The following is a 19,839-nucleotide window of genomic DNA, read 5'->3' as shown; positions in this document are numbered from 1 at the left end:
ACTCTTCCACCCTTAATTAACCGGAGAAATAGGGGTACAAATTTTTTACGCTCTTCACACTCTCTTCTCCGTTATACATTTTTGAGGAAAAATCCTCGGCCCAGTTTGGCCCAATGGTGCTCTCCAACTGTCTATTTTCGAGAATGTATTGGTCACTTATGGCAGATGAGGGGCAAATTTCTCAAATTTATCACGAGTTGGGTTTTCTTTCATTTCGGTCAAATTGACAGTATCTGAGTTATTTAGAAATCGTTACTTATAGTGTTGACAATAGTGTGTTAACTAGTGGAGTAGAAACTAGCGACGAAAGATTGTCCCAAGTGTTTACGCTTGTCTAATGAACACCCGAAAAGTGACTAAACATATATCCAATTTTGAAGCAAATTTGAACTAAATCAGCCCAGTGTAACTCGTTTCTCACACGCTTACAACTCTAATCTTAAAACATGCGCCGTGAAAATGCCCGAGACAAAATGTAGTATATATATATATATATATATATATATATATATATATATATATATATATATATATATATATATATATATATATATGTATATATATATATATATATAGGATTTTTCGGACACAAGTGATTTTGAAGATGCCGACTGACTGCTTGAAACAAATTTATCATGATTATAACACTATTAATTTCAATATTACTCTTCTTTAAAGATGCAATCCACACAATCGAGTCTTCAAATTGAGGTACTTACGTCCAAAAATCTTGACTTCACAGACTGCAAACGACTCCACTAATCCATCTCGGCTAATCTCCGCGACTACTTTCACCTCATCAGCTGAAGAAGATGGACCAGTGCCAGATTCTGTATCGTTACAATGAACAAAAAGCCATTGGCCGGGTTTAGCTCCGTAAACTGTCGAGCAGTTGGTATCGCATGCTGATTGGTCGCAGCGTTGGACTGTGAGTGAATAGATTCTCGGAACTAAAAGTCAGTGATGTGTTTTAAACTTTAAATAGTTTACATAGATAAAACAATTAGTTTCTATGTAATGACGAAAACACTTAGTTGTCGAGACCAATTATAAAACAGAAAAAAAAACGGCAAAAAAGTTTCAAAAATTCCGAAATGGCAAAAAATGCAAAAAGCAAGATTTCGGAAGTTTTCAAAAGTTTTATAAATGAGATTCTGCAAATTGAATTTTTGAGTTTCCGGTGAAGGTAGTTAATTATATGGTTAATTTTAAGCCAGTTAAAATATGTTTGTTGCAAAACTTACATATGTCTTATAAATTTTCCTGATGAAATTCGAGCCAAAACACTTTTTCATCAACTTCTGGAAAAGAAAAGAACGCTGATGTAATTTTTACGCTGTCAACTAGTTCTTACCGATTTTGTCCTCATTTGGCACCAGAACATGTACTTGCGACACAAAGTGTGACTCATCCAAGCGAACTGACAACTCGAATTTCGGCCAATCGCGATTTTGGTTGTATTCGGCTTCCTGCATACTCAAACACTTGTCGATAGATACAGACTCGTCGCCATCAAACGCGTAGAGAGTGTCACTGTTAGAAGTTGAGATGTTTGGAAGAATTTCGGCACTTTGAATTGGTAATATCGATTTTCCCTCTGGAGAAACTAAAAAAAATGTCACATTAACTCTGGAATAACAACTATGGAACTAAACAATTTTGGATCTTTTTTGTTTGTGCCCCCGCTCAATTTTTCTTATTCATATGAACAAATTTTAATTGTTAGCGCATATTCAATTTCACAAATAAGCAGAGATGTGAGATTTTGCACCGTTCCAGCAAAAATTATTGAAAGATTAAACAAAACTTGTGAATTTGGTTACCTTTTTTGGAAGAGGAAATTCATTTTGAGAAATTAAAAAAAAACTTATTTTATCCCAGATGAAATGTAGATTTCCCTGTAAATTTTTTTGCTTACTGGAAAGCAAATTAAAGAAATTATTTTTCTGCAAACGCATGATAATCAGCTTTTCTGAAATAAAAATCTTATCTTGCATATACAAACTGAAATCGTTACTGAAATAAATAAAATAATGATATTTATCATGTGCTCTGAAAATTTTCGCCGAGGGCTTTTTCTGATCGTTAGCATATGTTTTTAGATGAATTGTTTCGTGAATAAATACGCGTTAGCGTTATGGTAGAGCTATAAGAATTTGTAATGATATGTCCCAGATCTTTGAGTTGTGATTTATGGAACCGATATTCATACTTAATAGACAGTGAGCGTTTCTCACACGATTGCTTAGTGAACCCAACATTAAACAAAATTTGTCAGATAGAATTTACAAACATTGCTGTGAAAACATAAGATCTAAACTTGAACTTAGAAAAAAACAAGGCGGCTCGGTAATGTGCGATCGCACATAAGGTTCCGACCCTGCTCATCCGCATTTTTGGCATAATTGTCTAACAAATGAGGAACAAATGGAAAAACACAAAAATTTCAAGTATTTTTCAAAAAAAAAAGTGGTGTATGAACGAAAAGATAGCCCCCAAAGCAAATAACTCAGTGGAGTAAAAAATGATGCATTAGATTGATAAGATATGCCGGTATTAAGAACGCGAGCGAAGACGAACGGCAAAATCAAACAACAACAACAAACATTAATTACATCAAAAAATTTATATCCGTTTTAAAAAACAAAACTTAATAACAAAGTAAAAATAGCGGCAGATAAAACTGAAAATAAACAAAATAACTTGTAATTCACCAGAAAAATTTGGTTATTCAATAGTTCAAAATAAAGCTGGGTAACAATTAGACAAAAAAGAACAGAAACTTTAAAGTTTGAAAATTCGCCTAATTTTAAAAAAAAACAATTAATTTCAAAGTAATGAAAACCATTAGGAATCAACTAAAATATCCCATATGGTTTACAATTACCTCTGCTTCTAAAAAAATGAATTAAGAACTCTTGCCATTCAATTTTTTATGCAGTTAGAAAAAGAACAACAAACAGACAAAAAACTAAAATTCAATTAAAACTTGCCAGAAAATGCTTTGGAAGCCGTAAAGCCATACTTTGGCCCGCAAAATACGTTCAATAGCACCTTCGTTGAACACCGATATGGTAATATGTGGCCACCTAATATTCAAAAAAAGCAACAATTAGACAAAAAAGAAAAAATATGCAAAATGTAAAACTTTTTTTTTGAAAAAATTTGTTTCCAAAGACCTAACAGCCATTAATTGCAAAATGAAAAATTTGAATAGGTTCAACCAATCTTCCAAAGAAAGCACTTGAGTCCTGCAATTATCCAGAATAAGTCTTACGTCTACAAAAAGAACGTCAAATCAGACAAAATCAAAAATTCATTTAATTTCTTTTTTGTGAAAAAACCGTGTGGAAGCCAGTAAAGTCATAACGAAATCTCTTAAAACATTAGATTTTAGATTTTGTGACGCCAATCCTTTTTGACATCTTCCCTTGAAATTTATTATGTGAACTCTCATTAATGAAACTAGGCAGCAATTAGATCAAAAAGAAAAAAATCAGGGTTATGTAATACTTAATTTCATCGAAAAAAATTTATTTCCAAAGACATGAAAGCCATTAATTACAAAATGATAAAATTGAATAGGTTATTCTCCCAAAGAAACCCTGAAGGAGACAAGCAATTATCCAGAACCAGTCTTACGTCCATAAAAAGAACGTCAAATATGACGAAATTCAAAAATTAATTTACTTTTTTTTGTGAAAAACCCGTATCGAAGCCAGTAAAGTGATAACGAATTCTTTAAAAACATTAGGTTTTCTGACACCATTCCCTTTTGACAGCTTCTCCTGACAAAACTAATGTCATTTTTAACCTTTAATTAACGAGACCAGGTAACAAACAGACAAAAAAAAACAATATTGCGATGTTGAAATGTTTTTTTTTCAGTTTGGAAAACAATTGTTTTCAAGTCATGAAAGCCATTCTCTATCTTCTAATATCAGAACATCGGCTCCTTCACTCTTCCAGGAAAAGCCAATCAATATGAGTCATTGTACAGGAAATTAAATACGACTAAAAAGACCAAGTAAAAACGACAGTTAAAGACAAAATTAAAAAATTCAATTAAATTTTTCGAAAAAGTACTGTCGAAGCGGCAAAGAACCATAATCTATATCTTTAAGGATTTAAATTTTATCAATAGTGTGTTACTTTGAACGCAAAAAAGGTGATATATGAACTGACAATAACGTGTTAATTTGACAAAACTATGAAACATGAAAAATGGGAATATACCTAAAAATTTTAAAAAAATTGTGAAATCTAGTAGTATCAAAGCCAGAACACCATAACCTAAGGCGTAAAACCGCAATGGAAGATAAATTTGAATTCAGCAGAACCAAGTAGCACTCTTTGATTGCTGACATTAAGCTACCAAGTTAAGAGAAAATTGGAGGAAAAGTTCAATGAGCCATTTTTTTATTTAAAAATAAAATATGTTAAAGGTCAGACTGACCATAAGCTTTCAAGCAATCAACTAGATAAATAATTGCGAGCTAATTAGGAAGCCAATAGGATCTATCACTAGTGAGCTTTGATTTGAAATGTTCTGTTGTTTAATTAATATAAAATATCGAATTTTTTTAATGAAAAACCGACTGGCGACAATCTGAATTATTTTTGGATTGTAACGGTCCAAGATTGGTACAGAACTAGTCCTGCTAATGTTGATTGTCCATTAGAAATATTTTTTTGGATAGTCATTGATATAGATATTTTGTTAGTTAAAATATCAAAAATAATGCTGCGTTTTTGATATTCAACGAATAAAGTTAGAAAAAAAACGGCAAAATTTTATTTACGGAGCACTCTCAACGGAAGTTGAAGTGGAATTAGCCCCTTTATCAGTCTACAAAGATTGTGTTAGTGGTGTTTGGGTGTGCAGTTCCTGCAAATTTAATCAGAGTGGACTAAAGAAACTTATTTCGTGCTGTTTTTGATGAAAAAGTCTGAATTTTGTGAAATATTTAGCCGGAATTTGTGACAAAGAAATCAATGAACGTAGCCGGCAATATATTTTGTCTTTAAATGTAAAATCAACAACATTTTCTTCGAAAATTTTATTAAATTTTATCAAAATTGGCGAAATTTTAGTCAAAAAATCCGAAAAAAGGTGAATGAAATCAACGGAATTCACTCTATTTTCTCGAAAGTTTAAACCTCGATATCTCCCTGTCAAAATCGAAAATAAAAATATTATTTTTAATTCCATATTCTACGCTGGACAAGCTTTCTAATGATACCAGTCTGAACTCTCTACGATGAATATATCGATCGGCCAAAATTGACTGAACAAAAAAAACCCATTTGAGTATATAGTTCCTCCCCCCTCAAGAGGGGTCGGAACAAAAAGAAGAGAATGGTTTACATATACTTGGACAATTTTGAATCAAATTAATCCTAAAAACAAATGAATTGAAAAGAACTGTTTCTCACCTTTGACTCCGATTAACTCCAGTTCGCAAAGGGTCATAGGTCGAGGAAAACCTGTACTTTGAGAAGATGTAAACTGCATTTCAACTTCTACTCGATAGCCAATTAAGTCACATTGGATGTAGTTCCACCCTACCGGCATATCATCAATGACTTCATTGTCATCTGGATCAGTTCCAAAGTAGCCACACTTCAAGCATTGTACCCAGTTGCAAATTTTCACAAGTGGAACGGCTAAAATTTTATCAATTTTAAATCTCATTGGAGTTTAGTTTGGCTGATACATAAGGCATGAAAACACCCAGGATGAGGTTCTCAACCCAAAACAGGACGGACTTCTTATGTTGAGCGCAGGGCGATCAAGAAGAAAAGAAATGAAAGTCAGGTGTGGACCAGACCGAATAGATTTTGACCTCCCTCCTTCTCCTCATTGAAGATATTTTCAGTACCTGGGGCCAAAACACTTTAATCACACTGGGCCACGCTGAACAGAGCCAAGAACAGACAAGGGGGCAGAGCGAGTAAAGTCCCCAGGATGAGGTCCTTCAACCTAAACAGGGATGGGCCAGACGGACATAGGTAGCGGACAGGGGGTGCAGAACAAACAGACCCAAAGTTAGCTATGGGCCCGACCGAACAGACGTTGGCCACACTGGGCCAGACCGAGCAGAACCAAGCCAAACCCTGGACCAGACCTAACAGACCCGGACTCTGGGCCAGACCGAACAGACGAGCAATGAACTGGCTACTGCGTTGGGCTGTACTACTGGGTTTTGATCAACCAAAAGTTTGTTTCGACGCTGATTAGAACTAACTCTCTCAATATTACCTCTCCAAAGAGTTAGAAATCTGCAGTTTTTTCCTAACGATAGAAAAAAATTTAATGGTTCAGACCAACAGACTTAATTAAGGTATTGGTCAGGCGAAGCAGCGCGACAGAAATTTTTTCCAAGCCATGAGGTCGTCCCACATGACCTCCTGTCCACAGCCTCCTCTCCACGACCTGTCTGACCCATACTTGTCCATACTTGACCAAATTCTTAAAAAGCCGTTTTATAAGAGCAAAGCAGTTTCACAAACTCAAATCAGCCAATTTTTTAACCGTCTGCATTATCGTTCCAGTTGCTATTGAAGATCAGCTCTTGTTCATAAAAATTGTCCATTAAACACTCCATTGTCTAACTTTCGAAGAAAATCATCAGTTTTCATGGACCGAATTTTCGGGTTATGATCACTCCAACTAACTTTTCTGAACTCTGAAAGAAGTTAGCCATCCAGATTTTCCTCCTAACAGAGTTTACGAGGTTCTGAAAAACGGATGATTTTGCAGATTCATCTGCAAAAAAACACAAGCCAGACGAAACAGATCAAAAAATGGTGTCAAGGACACAGTGACTTTTGCTCAATTATGAGAAAAATCCGGCAAAGATCGACACAACAATCATCTCAAAAACTGACAGTATTAGTCAACTTCTTGAAAACCCTTTTCATTGCAACAAATTAAGTGAAACAGCAAAAATTAAATCTATTCTCATTTTAATTGTACAAAATTATAATTTTTCTAAAGACATGCCCCCTCACAACATTTTATTTGTTGATATTGTAAACCTAGTTATATATGATTGCCTTAGCTTTCTTCCGTAGCGCCAGTAACCCGCAACCCTTTCCGTGCCGCCTCTTGCTCAGTTTGATGATGCTTCTGTTTATATGTGTTAACCTTAGCATTTTTAGGATCTCTCTTTTTTTCTTTGGAGGTCCGGTCCTATTCTCTATTCTCCAAAGAAGCTATGGAGTCTCATGCAGCAGATAAGACATGTTTCCGATGGTTCCTGCGAGACGATTATCTATGCAAGTCTTGTCCGATAATCGGTTATCTTACAAGACTCTTGCATTTCAGACGGTTATCTTGCAAGGCTCTTGCAAGAGAGACATATATGTTGTGAGAATTTTGCAATGAGTCGATTACCTTGCAAGATTATACATTATTTAACAAAATTTTAGCACGATTTTTCAACAATCTTACATGAGAACCATCGGTCTATGACTAGGGTTTCTAATGATCTCACTCATAACTCTCTACGCGATATATCGAGCGGCCAAATTGACTGAGCAAAAAACTCTATTGAGTATATAATTCCTGAGTGTAGTCTGAGCAACAAAGATCTACGGATCTGTTCTTTCTTGCACGCATTCAGTTTCTGACAGCCGCTACACAGCTGCACGTTATCTGCTGGTAAGAAATACGTAGATTAACGTAGAACGGAAATGTGTACCGAGCGCGTTTGCTAAAAAAAATTTTCAGCTTGCAAATATATTCATTGCTCGTCCGTCATGCGCGTTGTTGGTTTTGATTTTCAAATTTAATTTTTCAAAACAAATTTTAATGTAGTTTAAAAAATTTTTAAGTTCAAAAACTTATTGTTGCCGCTCTAAAATCTTAAGTTTCTTTGCTCTAATATATCTTTCCATTGGTAGTTTCTTCTGGCTCTGTCCAGCTGTCTTCAGTAACAATCTTTGCGCGTATTCCCAAAGAACAATGAATTCAAATTGTCCAAAGGGTAGTGAACGACCCACAACACAGTTTTAATGGAAATTCTGATTTTATTAACGAAAAATATGGAGGGAAAATGAGGCATAAATGGTTATCAAAATTAATACCTAGCTCTCAACAAGTATATGTTGGTAATTTGATAACACACAGACATATTTTTAAACTTTGAGTCGCTACATATGTGTTAACAATTTTGACGCCTCAAAAGGAGTTTTTGTTTTATCAGTGTTGTTTTAGAGACCAAACCAAAGCCCTAATAACAAAACGAGGGATGCAAGCAAAGATGTTCATCAGCGCTCTTTTTTTCCAACTGCCAACAATTCCCAGCTAGAACCATAATTGAGACTATTTATTCGAACTGTTCTTCAAGTGTCAATAGTTTCATTTTAACATAGATCTGACAATTGCATATCGGATAGAAAATAGGAACCGCAAAATATTAAGCTGAGTTCTGTGAACTGACAGTCAAAACTCCACCATAAAAATGAAAAATGACACAAATTGCAGCAGTTCGTTTTTGAAGTAGAAGCAGACGCCCTTGAGCAACTATCCAACTCATTATTTACAGGTGAAGTGTATTATGAAATTTAAAATTTATTAGAGATACAATAAAATTTTCATGAGATCGTAGATTTGTTGATCCCACTTTTTTTTTTAAAAAAGGAGAACCTTATTCTAGCCCCACGTTTTGTTCAGACAATTTCCAAATTTTTTAGGGCATCCCAGGCTAGCATACGTGGTTTTAATTTGAAGCTCTCTGGGTCTAAAATTTCACTGCAAAGAGAATTTTTTTAGGAATTTTATTTTATTTGGAAACAAAAAATTCACCATTTTCTACCGACAATTTCAGGCAATTTAGCACACTTTTGATCAAATTTAACTAAAGTTTTGGTCAAAATTGAACCGTATACAGCAACTAGGGGTTTTTTCGAGGGTATTTTTGCAAAAAAGTTTTGATCGTTCTGTTAATGTCTCCAAATAGTAAAAAATAAAAACTTAAAATTCAAAAAATGCCTCTCTTGAGAACAAAGTTTTCAACAAATAGGAATTTTGCTTTTTGGAAACGAAAATTTCATCATTTTTTACCCATAATTTTAGGCAATTTAGCCTAATTCTTGATCACATTTAGCTAAAATGTTGGTCAAAATTCACTCATCTATGTAGCGGTGTTTTTGGGGTATCTCTGACAAAGAGTATATTCACGTTGACTTAATGTCTTCAAATAGTAAAATATAAAAACTTGAAACACAAAGACAAATTGGAGTTTTTTGAACTTTTAACCCGTCACTCACCTATGCTAGCCTAATATTTCTTCCAATGTTCAGTTTCTGTTAAATAATTGCTTAAGTTTGCTTAAATTTTGGAAAAGCGAAACAAATGAATACTTTTCATATGGAACCTAAAAACGAAGAGAAATATTAAGTTTCAGTGATAGCGTCCGCACTTTTTCGCATGCACAATTACAATTGACTGAACACCAGCCAACAAGAAATCATTCTGCGTTCTGTACTTTTCGGTCTTCCGAGATTTGAAAAAGATATCAGTGTTCTTTTTTGACCTTTTAAATTGGTAGTCAATTTTTAGCCACTATAGACTTTCCTCATATTTGGGTAATTCATTAAAACAACAACACAATTGAATTGTTAAAAGCAGCTCAGCGTACTCAGTCAGCTTTTATTGAGTTCCAACTTTAAATAATTTAGTTCGTTTTTGGTTGGAGCGTGTTTTTCGACAACCGTTCACAGTTTTTGACAATTTTGATGTCAATTGGAAGTCAAAATGATTAGCACATCAAGCAGTAGACTGGTTAATAAAAATAAGGCTGCACAGTTAGCAAAAAAAAATTAGAATCAGGACGCGATCGGTTAGTTCTGAGATAGGAATGAAATCAGATTCTCAAGAGTCTTTGTTGATTTGCGGTTCTTTGATTTGCTGACTTTAGTTTCAACCCTTTTTCAATTTTAGACTTCCTCCCGAATGTCACTAAAGTTAATTCCATTAATGCTTAGCTTCAAATTTGCGATTATTTTTTATAATTTTGATCGTTTTTCGACTTTGAAAAAAAATGTTCTTTATAGAATTGCTGATAACAATCTATTCTATTTGTCTTGTTAACAGTTTTTTTGGCGGCTTGTATGATCATCATTAATGTTAGCAGTTCGGTATGAAAAAGGCATTTTTACATTCAGATCGATTTAAACTCAGGGTTTCCCTCCAGATTACCTGCTTAGAAACAATTCGTTGTGACATGTTTTCTCTCTAATTTACTCTATTTTTTGTACTGTTGTTAAAGCAAATTGGATTTCAATTGATCTATTGCTCTATATTTTCTCCTTCGTCAATTTTCCTGTCAACAAATGTTAAATCTATATTTGGACACTTCTAATCTCTATTCCACCACTAATAAAACTTTTGACTTCCTGTCGAAGGAAAAAATTAAGGGTATGGAACGTTCTTAAGTAAAGTATATAACCTTCTTTTTGATCCTTCTTGTAGGTTGCTTATGGTTTTATCAAAATTGGGGTTTTTTTGAGAGTTAGATTTTTTTAGATTTGCTGCTCATAAAAAAATAACATTTGTTCTTGTATTGTGTAAAAAAAAAAAACAACAGCAAAAAACTATTAATCTGTTTCAAGCACTTATCAGAGTTTTTGCTTAACCTCACAAATGTATAAGCAAATCAAACTTTTTTTACCAAACAGTATTGTCTCATAGGAACAAATCTCTAAAGATATGAAGAAGAAAGCTGAGCTCTTGGCTATTTATTTTGCATTCTTTACTGCCAGTTTGCCATAAGTAAATCTCTGATGCGTTTACAATTAATTCTGTTTTTTTACTTTCGGTTCGTTTAAAACTTTCAAAATTAGCATGTTTTGGAAAACGTGAGACGTCTGTGTTTTGAAAAATCAAATCAAATATGACAATTTTTGTCCGCTCATCAAAACTTCATAGTTTTTTGTAACTGTTTTACAGTGTGCGTTGGTAGATTTCTTAGCTCATTCTGTGTATTAAGATCTTTTTGGATTACCATGAAAGCACAGGTTTCAAATAGTATATTTAACCTTTCTTTCTCAATTGTGTAAACCTATTTCCTTTATAGTTAACGGAACAAGTCAGTAATTGTCAAATAATTGAATTAGTCAAATTAGCTTGAACTTTTGTGCAGTACCTGACGTGCTCTGTTCATTAAATTCTTAAACGGATTGATTCTTTTCGGCCGCTTTTTCCGCTTGATTGTACAACTGCCTCATTAAATTTTGACTTCCGAATGCAATTTAACTCCTTTGTTCTTGCGAAGTCATGGTTGATTGGATATTGCTAAGAATTTAAGAACTCTGTGGAATTCGTCCCTTATGAAGTCAGCCATATTATCGAATTTTTTATGACATCAGATATAAAAATTAAAGTTTCCAATATTTTGACTTTCTGAAACAAAATAATTTACAGCTACAAAAAACTTGAAATGAAAAGATTTTCAATGATTTCACGTGACATGGAGCTGTTCTTTTTTAGTAATTTTTGGGTTCTTTTTCGATTGCCTAGAGAAAATAAGAGAACATTTTTGTTTTGTTAAAAACTCTTTCAATTTCTACAGCATCACTGTTTATCGATGTTTTTGAATGAAACGTTCTTGCCGAGAAAATTAGAGAGTACAAAAACAAATAAAGTTGGAATAAAAAGTAGTCTAATTGACTTTCGAAGTGTTTAAAAATTTTCTAAAATCTCAACGAAAACAGAAAAAAAATTATCAAGCTCAACTAAGTTAGTCAAAATTGCAAAAAAAATAAATTTAAAGGATCCGTGTTTAGTTACAACACTATTTAGGAATATTCTTTCGATAATTTTTATCATGAATTCAACTAAGTATTCTGTAATTAAAGTGTACTCTGTTTGTTTGGTTCCCCTGAAAACTGAATTATTTTTTTTACCCTTATTGTTTAAAACTTCAGCTAAATAATTTTTGCTTTTTTTGTAACAGTGTCATTAAAAGCAATCTTTGTTTCTAAAACAAACGTTTCTTAATCATATTTTTTATATATTGACATACATTATGCGCTCAAAAGTAAATGTGATGTGAGAAAGTTCTGCGCCACGCACAGAACAGGAGAGCCTTCTTGATTTTCCTAACTCTGATAAAATTAAACCTTGCTCCATTTTGAACTTGTTTCTGCGACTTGGTGCCTTTGGTCCTAATTTAGTTTTTTCAACGCATGAGAAACTATAATAGGGAAAATTGGAAGAATTGTATTTGAAAAACGCAGCAATTAAACCAGGCTTGTAATTCCTCTGCTTGTAACAAAACAAAGAAAATTTTGAAACAACCAAGTTGAAACTGAATATAGACAATAAAAAGATATTATATGGAATGAGCAAAGTTAACAACTGTAATATTTTCCTAGGCAGATTTTTAAAAAATGAAAAATGAGTGGTTCAGACGAAAACGAACATCGAACAACAAAATGCTACATCTTCACAATTTTTGAAAATTAAGCAGAAATTGTTGTGACTTTATTCTATTTTCTGTAATTTTGAAATTGTTTTTTTTCAGAACTATTCTATTTTCTATTCTATTTTCTGTAATTTTGAAATTGTTCTTTTTTCAAAACTATGGAATTAATTGGAAGCGAAAGCACAAAACAGGTCAGAGGTATATATATATATATATATATATATATATATATATATATATAGATATTTATATGTATATATATATATATATATATATATATATATATATATATATATATATATACCTATATATATATATATATATATATATATATATATATATATATATATTTATATATATAGAGAGAGAGAGATATTGATTGATTGATTGACCGATTGATTGATTTATATATATATATATATATATATATATATATATATATAAACACACACATATATATATATATATATATATATATATATATATTTATAAAAATATATACATATCATATATATATATATATATATATATAATTATATGTATATATATATATATATATATATATATATATATATACATATAATTATATGTATATATATATATATATATATATATATATTTATCAAAAAAGCAGTACTTAAAAAACATGTTTGTAGTATAGGTATCGAGTTAATTGTTCCGACTCCACTTGTGGGGGGGGGGAGGAACTATACACTCAACTGGGTTTTTTTCACAAAATAATGGCCGATCGATATATTCGTCGTAGAGAAATTTGAGTGTTATCATTATAGAGCTCGTCCAGCGTAGAAATCGAAAATATTTTTTTTTGAATTTAATTTTTTTCGAGGAGTTATCAAGGATTGAAGTTTTGTGTGAACACGGGATATTTGGCGTGGTTTTGTTCATATTTTTGTAATTTTTCTTCTTATTATGATTTTTTTTAAATTGTGGTACGGAAGTACCCGTTAAAGAAAACCAAGACTCACGTATTATTATAAACACTGTTAATCATCATATACTATTATACTATCAACGCATTCGGGTCATCTGTTCTTTCAGTTAATTTAACCCATTCGGTCTGAAACTCATTTATCATTTCAGTTGTACGCAGTAAACTTTCTGTCACTTATCGTAACACATTTGTAAACTATAACTTATTGTACATAGCGTTGACAGGTATTGTCTGGTCACGCCTCTATCTTTCTAAAACCGTGAACTGACTCACCGCTTTTTGCCTAAAGCAAGATTGAAAACAGTTGAATTGTGAAAGTTTGAAACTGCTCTTTTTGTTCATTCTTACATGGCGCAGTCAGCAGTGGCGAAATCCCCAATCGGGGTTGCACTATATTGGGATAATTGGCCACAGCCAAACATAGTGTGGGAAAAATGGTTTGAAACAGTAAAACTGGCCATAACAGCCAAAGAAAACATCCAGGTAGAAAAACTACTCAGGTCCAAACCACAAAACAGAGAACTTGACTACCCACACGAACCCATGTACGAACCCCCCACATCAGACGAAACAACAGCCGAGAAAAGGCAACGAGAACAAAGAAACATTAAAAGAAAAGTCGATTGAAAAAACCAATGCTTAGCGATAGAGGAAAAAGGCCAATACGTGGACAACATCCCGTGGGACGAGGCCGACACAAAAATAAAAAGCCTCATCTACCTGTCTTTGGGACAGTAGGCAACAAACATCTTCCACCAAAGGAACCCCCACACTGAGATGTCAAAATATACAACAGACGCGTTTGTCGATCAACTAAAGGAACCATTCAAAGAAGGCAAACAAGAACACAACGAAACACTGGAGAAATTCCACTCAAGAACAAAGCAAAAAGCTGAACTATGCAATTGGGAAGATTTAGAAGACAGTCTCGTGAAAAGCATCTTCATTCAAGGCATGCGCAACCCACAATTCCAAATGGACCTTTTATCAGAAGACCGTGACCCAATCGGAACACTACAATATGCCCTCGACAGAGAAAGAGGCCGAGAAAACTAACAAAAAATGGCCAACCCGAACAGATCGCCACGAGACATATACCCACAAGGGCAATCAGAAGTCCAATACATAAGACGCAACATCACACAACAAAGACAAAACATACCACAAAAAACGGGCATATTACTGACACCAAGATCAGGCCAGATACCAGATTGATGGAAATGCGGATACAAATTCATCCCAGGCCATCTCAGCAACTGCCCAGCAAAGAATGAAATATGCAGAATCAGCAGAAAAATAGGCCATTATGGAAAAATGTGTAAAACAGAAAGGCCCCCAAGACCAACACAAAGACCACAACCAAGAACAAACACACAAAGCAGAAACACAACATCCACAAATCAAAATAATAATAACCAACAAAACACAAGGAGAGTCAGAAATATTAAAATAACAACAACAACGGACGACGCATCACAAACATGAAGCATCCAGTCGGAAGAAAATGAATCTATAGACCCAGAGAGTACGTGTTATATAAGAGAAATGATGGAAGACTGGAATACCGTCAACCTTGTCCGTACTGGATACAAACCCATTCGGGAAAATACAAGATACACTGGCTTGTAGACACTGGAAGCCCGAGAAACTTCGTCTCACAAACAACAGCAAACTGGCTGACAAACAAACTTGGAAAAAACGTCGAAAACAACGCCACAAAAGTGGGAGAATTCAGATGCTTCAACAACAACAAAATAAAAAAACAGCACCCTCAACATCAATTTATCATCCGGAAACACGGCCGCACCAAATTGTGAAATACTGGTAGTACCACACAACACAGTGAACCTACTGGGCAGAGATATACTCCAAAAACTGGAAATACAACTATCACAAACAAAGAAGGGTGAGAAAATTACAAACTTCATCAAAACAGAACAACCAAAAATAACAAACAAAATTTTCAAAAATTTTCCCCACCTATGTAGCCGTTTCGGAAAATCAAAAAACCATATAGCCAAATCCACATTTAAACAATACTTCAAACCAACACAACATAAAGGAAGAAGAGTACCTATACACCTGATTGATAAAGTAGAAAAAGAACTAAAAAAATTAATCGAGGACAAACAAATTATCAAATTAGAAAAATGCTCAGACGAATTTTTTATAAGCCCCGTGGTCATCACAGTTAAAAGCGATAACTCCATCAAAATAGCCTTGGACTCAAAAGAACTAAGCGATGCTATATACAAAACAAATATCAAGTGCAAAGCATAGACCATCTAATGGATACAATCTCCAAAAAAATAAGCGAACTAAAAACAACTCAGCAATGTTATATTTTTCAAAAATTGATCTAAAATACGCGTAAAGCCAAATCCCACTTCACAAAGACACACAAAAACACTGTAACTTTAACATTCTGGGCGGAAACGCCACAGGAACGTACAGATTCATAAACGGATTTTACGGACTCACAGACATGCCCGCTACATTCCAAAAAGCAATCGACTATACATTAAACAATATAAATTCGGCACATGCATTTTTAGACGACATTATAATTATCACGAAGGGATCCATAGATGACCACAAACAGGAAATAATGAAATTCCTATCAAGATTGGACAAAGAAAATCTAGCTATAAGCCTACACAAATGCGAATTCGCCCAAACGGAAATTGCGTTGCTCGGATACAAAGTTAGCCCAAACGGGATAATACCAACAGAGAAATAGAACAACCACATACACTAAAACAACTCAGATCATTTATGGGAAGTATACACCATATGATAAAATTTATCCCTAACCTATCAGAAATTACAGCACCTCTGAGACCGCTACTATCAACAAAAAACAGCATCAAAGGCTCAAAACTAAAATGGTCAAGCGAACATGACACAGCATTTATTATAATCAAAAAAGCTAAAACACAAATAATATAAAACAAACAGTTCGACACAACAAAGCCCACACGGGTCAGATGCGACGCAAGCAAAAATGGCCTTGGAGCATGCCTAGAACAAAATTTGGACACAGCATTTATTATAATCAAAAAAGCTATAACACAAATAATAGAAAACAAACACTTTGACACAAAGAAGCCCACACGGGTCAGATGCGACGCAAGCACAAACGGCCTAGGAGCAAGCCTAGAACAATATTTGGAAAACAATTGGCAACCAATAGCATACGCCAGTCGATTCCTAAATTGCAACGAACAAAAATATAGCACTAACGAACTAGAACTCCTTGAAGTCGTATGGTCGTTAGAACATTTCAAATATTATCTATATGGCTCGAAATTCGAACTCCAAACAGACCACCAAGCACTTCTATCGGCCCTAAAAATAACAGGGGAAATAAAACATATCAAAGCCGCCTGACCCGCTGGGTAGACAGACTGTTACCCTTCCACTTCCCAGTACAACATGTACCAGGAAAAAATATGGGATTTCCAGATTACTTCAGTAGATACCCCATTTCTCCCGCACCTCAACCACTCAAAAGCGATAACAATTATGTAGTCAACTTAATAAGTACATTGAAACACATACTAAAGAATGCACAAAGATATTCATCCAATCAAAACGCGCCAAATTACATCACGCGAACTATGACGTAACAAAAGCAAGAAAACAAAACAAACAAAACAAACACGCTTTTTTGCCATTCTCGTTGTCTAAAACAGTTGCACTCTTGCAATTTTTCAAATTTCTCATTACATAATCTCTCTCCATAACCCTTTACAAATTTCTCTACATAAACCAAATTCTCGTTCCTTAAAAACACACGTTATAGTTTGCACTCGAAACAACCCAAATTTAAATACATTTGATATACCAATCCACAAACGTCACCGCGCTAAAAAGATGAAAAACACCCCATTACAAGAAATCCCTAACATAAGCAACCAGCCCCACCAAACAACTTACCCTAAATCTATTACTATTGCCACCCAAACGGACATTCCCACTAACTTAGGAAGAGGAACAACCCCACTCGACCCCAACCGCGTCGAAAAACCCTTCGATATCGCCCAATCGGATACTCCTACCCTCCTAGCTAATTTACATAAAGTCCTAAATGAAAGCTTTATATCAGAAGCCATTAGACTTGATAACCAAAGCAACAGGATCCGGAAAATTATACAAAATCAGGACTGGCTAGCTCTCAAACATTACTCGCGCTATTGGCACACATTGAAAAAATATTTATCCGTAAATGACAATGGCTGTATACTTTATGATGGAAAAATTTACATACCACCAAACTTACGTGACACTGCCTTATAATCAATTCATAAAACCCATACGGGACAAGCTGGCATGATGTACATGGCACAATTAATCTGGTTCCCTGGCTTCCACAGGGAAATCGTCCTAATTGCGCAAAGGTGCAAACCATGCACACAAATAGGTAAGAATTTAAAACCAGTAATGCCAAAAAACAAACATACTTACCTCCCCAATTTCCAAGAACCTAATGAAAAGGTACAAATCGACTTCACAGGTCCCATTCAAGAAAAAAGTAAGGACTCATACATACTAGTGTCAGTCGATAGATTTTCCAAATACCCACATGCAGAAGCATACCACAACTGTGACACAGAAACAGCCATAGACTATCTTAAAAACTATATGATATTTCATGGTATACCACGAACACTTAGGTGCGACCAGACATAAGCATTTAAATCAAAAAACTTTGAAATCTTCTGCAAAGACCATAACATCAAACTAATACTAGCCTCAGCAGGAGACCACAGAGGAACAGGACTCGTAGAACGAATGATACAGACATTAAAAAGACGACTCTCTGTAATAAACGTTGACCCCAAATTGGACAAGGAATTATTAGCCGACAAAATTCCACACACTATAGAAAACATTAGACTAATCCCCAACAAAACCACACGCATAACACCATCCGAAGCACACTTTGGCAGAACCAAACACACAACTAACAAACATATTAATTAACCCAAACCAAAAAAATTTGACGTATAAAAAGATAAGAAGTTTCCATTTAGACAAGAAGACGATGAAGCAGGCCATGCTGAACGGAGCTGCGATCTGGAATTAAGATTCGGATTCTGAGCCGCGAGTGGACTTCCAATATCAGCCACAACAAAACAGGGACTGAGATTCAGACGAAGAGCCCCTAGCCACAAAACGAGCAACCACAGCGCAAAAACGTAAGACAATTTCACCAATAAAAATCGTTCCCGATAAACTAAGTATTACCTTTGGAGATAAAACATCTGTCATCATAGAATCAAAAAACCAAGTAGCACGAAAAACCATAATGCGCATAGCAAAAGAACCTCGAGGCACACTTAAACAAATGTGGAACACAATCACAGATAGGCAATCACAAACTATACAACACACACAATCACCATCGATACACCTAAGAGAAGAGACACGGTAATCAGAAAAAACGACATAGCCATAGCCACAGAAACGATCCCAGAAAAACCTAGATTAATCGAATTGGTCGCATGCAAAACTGTTGGTGAATATATAAGAAATAGAGAAAAAATCAAATAATTCTATTTAGATGAAAAGATACAGAAAGAGAAGCAGACAGTGGAGCCAGAAAAAGAGCAGCAAGCTGAACCCCAACAGGGCACAAGCAAACAATATCAACCAAGCGCTAACAGAACATCCAAGAAAGACACCGCAGCAGCGAGGCAACGACCAAAACTAAGAAAAGGGAAGGCGGGAAGCCCAAGAAGGAAACCACAACAGCCGACCAAACGCACAAGCTTCTCACAGAACGACACAATGTCAAAACAAGCTGCTCTAGCCCAGTCAAAACTGGAACAAGCCAAAAAGCGACAACGGAGGCACTCTTCAATCGTTAGCACAGACCTTGACAAATGGAACAACTCGGACACAGTAGAGGTCATCAACCTAATCTCGGACTCACCCTAACATAGCCCCATCACAATTGTCGCATCAAGCTCGCCAAAAGACTCCAGGAACACGAAGAACAAAGGCCATGGTTCAGTTGAGAAACTCTTTTCGTACAAAAACTCCAAGTCAACAAAGAACAAACACAAAGAAACAAAACTGGACCCAACCGGGACACAAATCAAACATCACAAGCAACAGCTAACACTGCAGCCGAACACATTCGGGCCACGCAACAATCACCGCATCTAACAACAATCACCATACCGGACAGCCCACCGACCGCCAACAACAACATACCAGTAACAATCATGATAGAATCCGACAACGACTACAACAATATGCCAGAAGACCCCATCCTCGAAGACGACCACGCACACCAGGAACTCCCACCAAAAGAATCAACAAGGATCGACAATAATGAGATAAACATCTCATTAGTACACTCCCTATCGGAGGACGAAAGAAACAGACTCCAAGAAGAACAAATTGACAGTCCACGATCCAACTATAGCACAGCCCCATCGGAAA

At 34.9% G+C, this 19,839-nt stretch overlaps 1 protein-coding gene across 1 annotated transcript in view; it reads right to left on the bottom strand.

Annotated features, from left to right (window-relative positions):
* LOC142340421 (uncharacterized) overlaps window positions 1-19,839 on the bottom strand; it is a 148,468-nt gene that overhangs the window by 90,306 nt on the left and 38,323 nt on the right. Inside the window, exons 6-8 of the mRNA XM_075390997.1 lie at window positions 5,437-5,667; window positions 1,355-1,606; window positions 720-950 (exon numbers count right to left, since the gene is read on the bottom strand). Coding sequence (XP_075247112.1) covers window positions 720-950; window positions 1,355-1,606; window positions 5,437-5,667 — 714 coding nt within the window. The remainder of the gene's footprint in view (window positions 1-719; window positions 951-1,354; window positions 1,607-5,436; window positions 5,668-19,839) is intronic.

This window comes from Convolutriloba macropyga, chromosome 5 (assembly GCF_964194025.1).
Source record: "Convolutriloba macropyga chromosome 5, txConMacr16.3, whole genome shotgun sequence".
Classification (NCBI taxonomy): domain Eukaryota; kingdom Metazoa; phylum Xenacoelomorpha; order Acoela; family Convolutidae; genus Convolutriloba; species Convolutriloba macropyga.
This window is presented reverse-complemented; position numbering and strand designations above follow the sequence as displayed.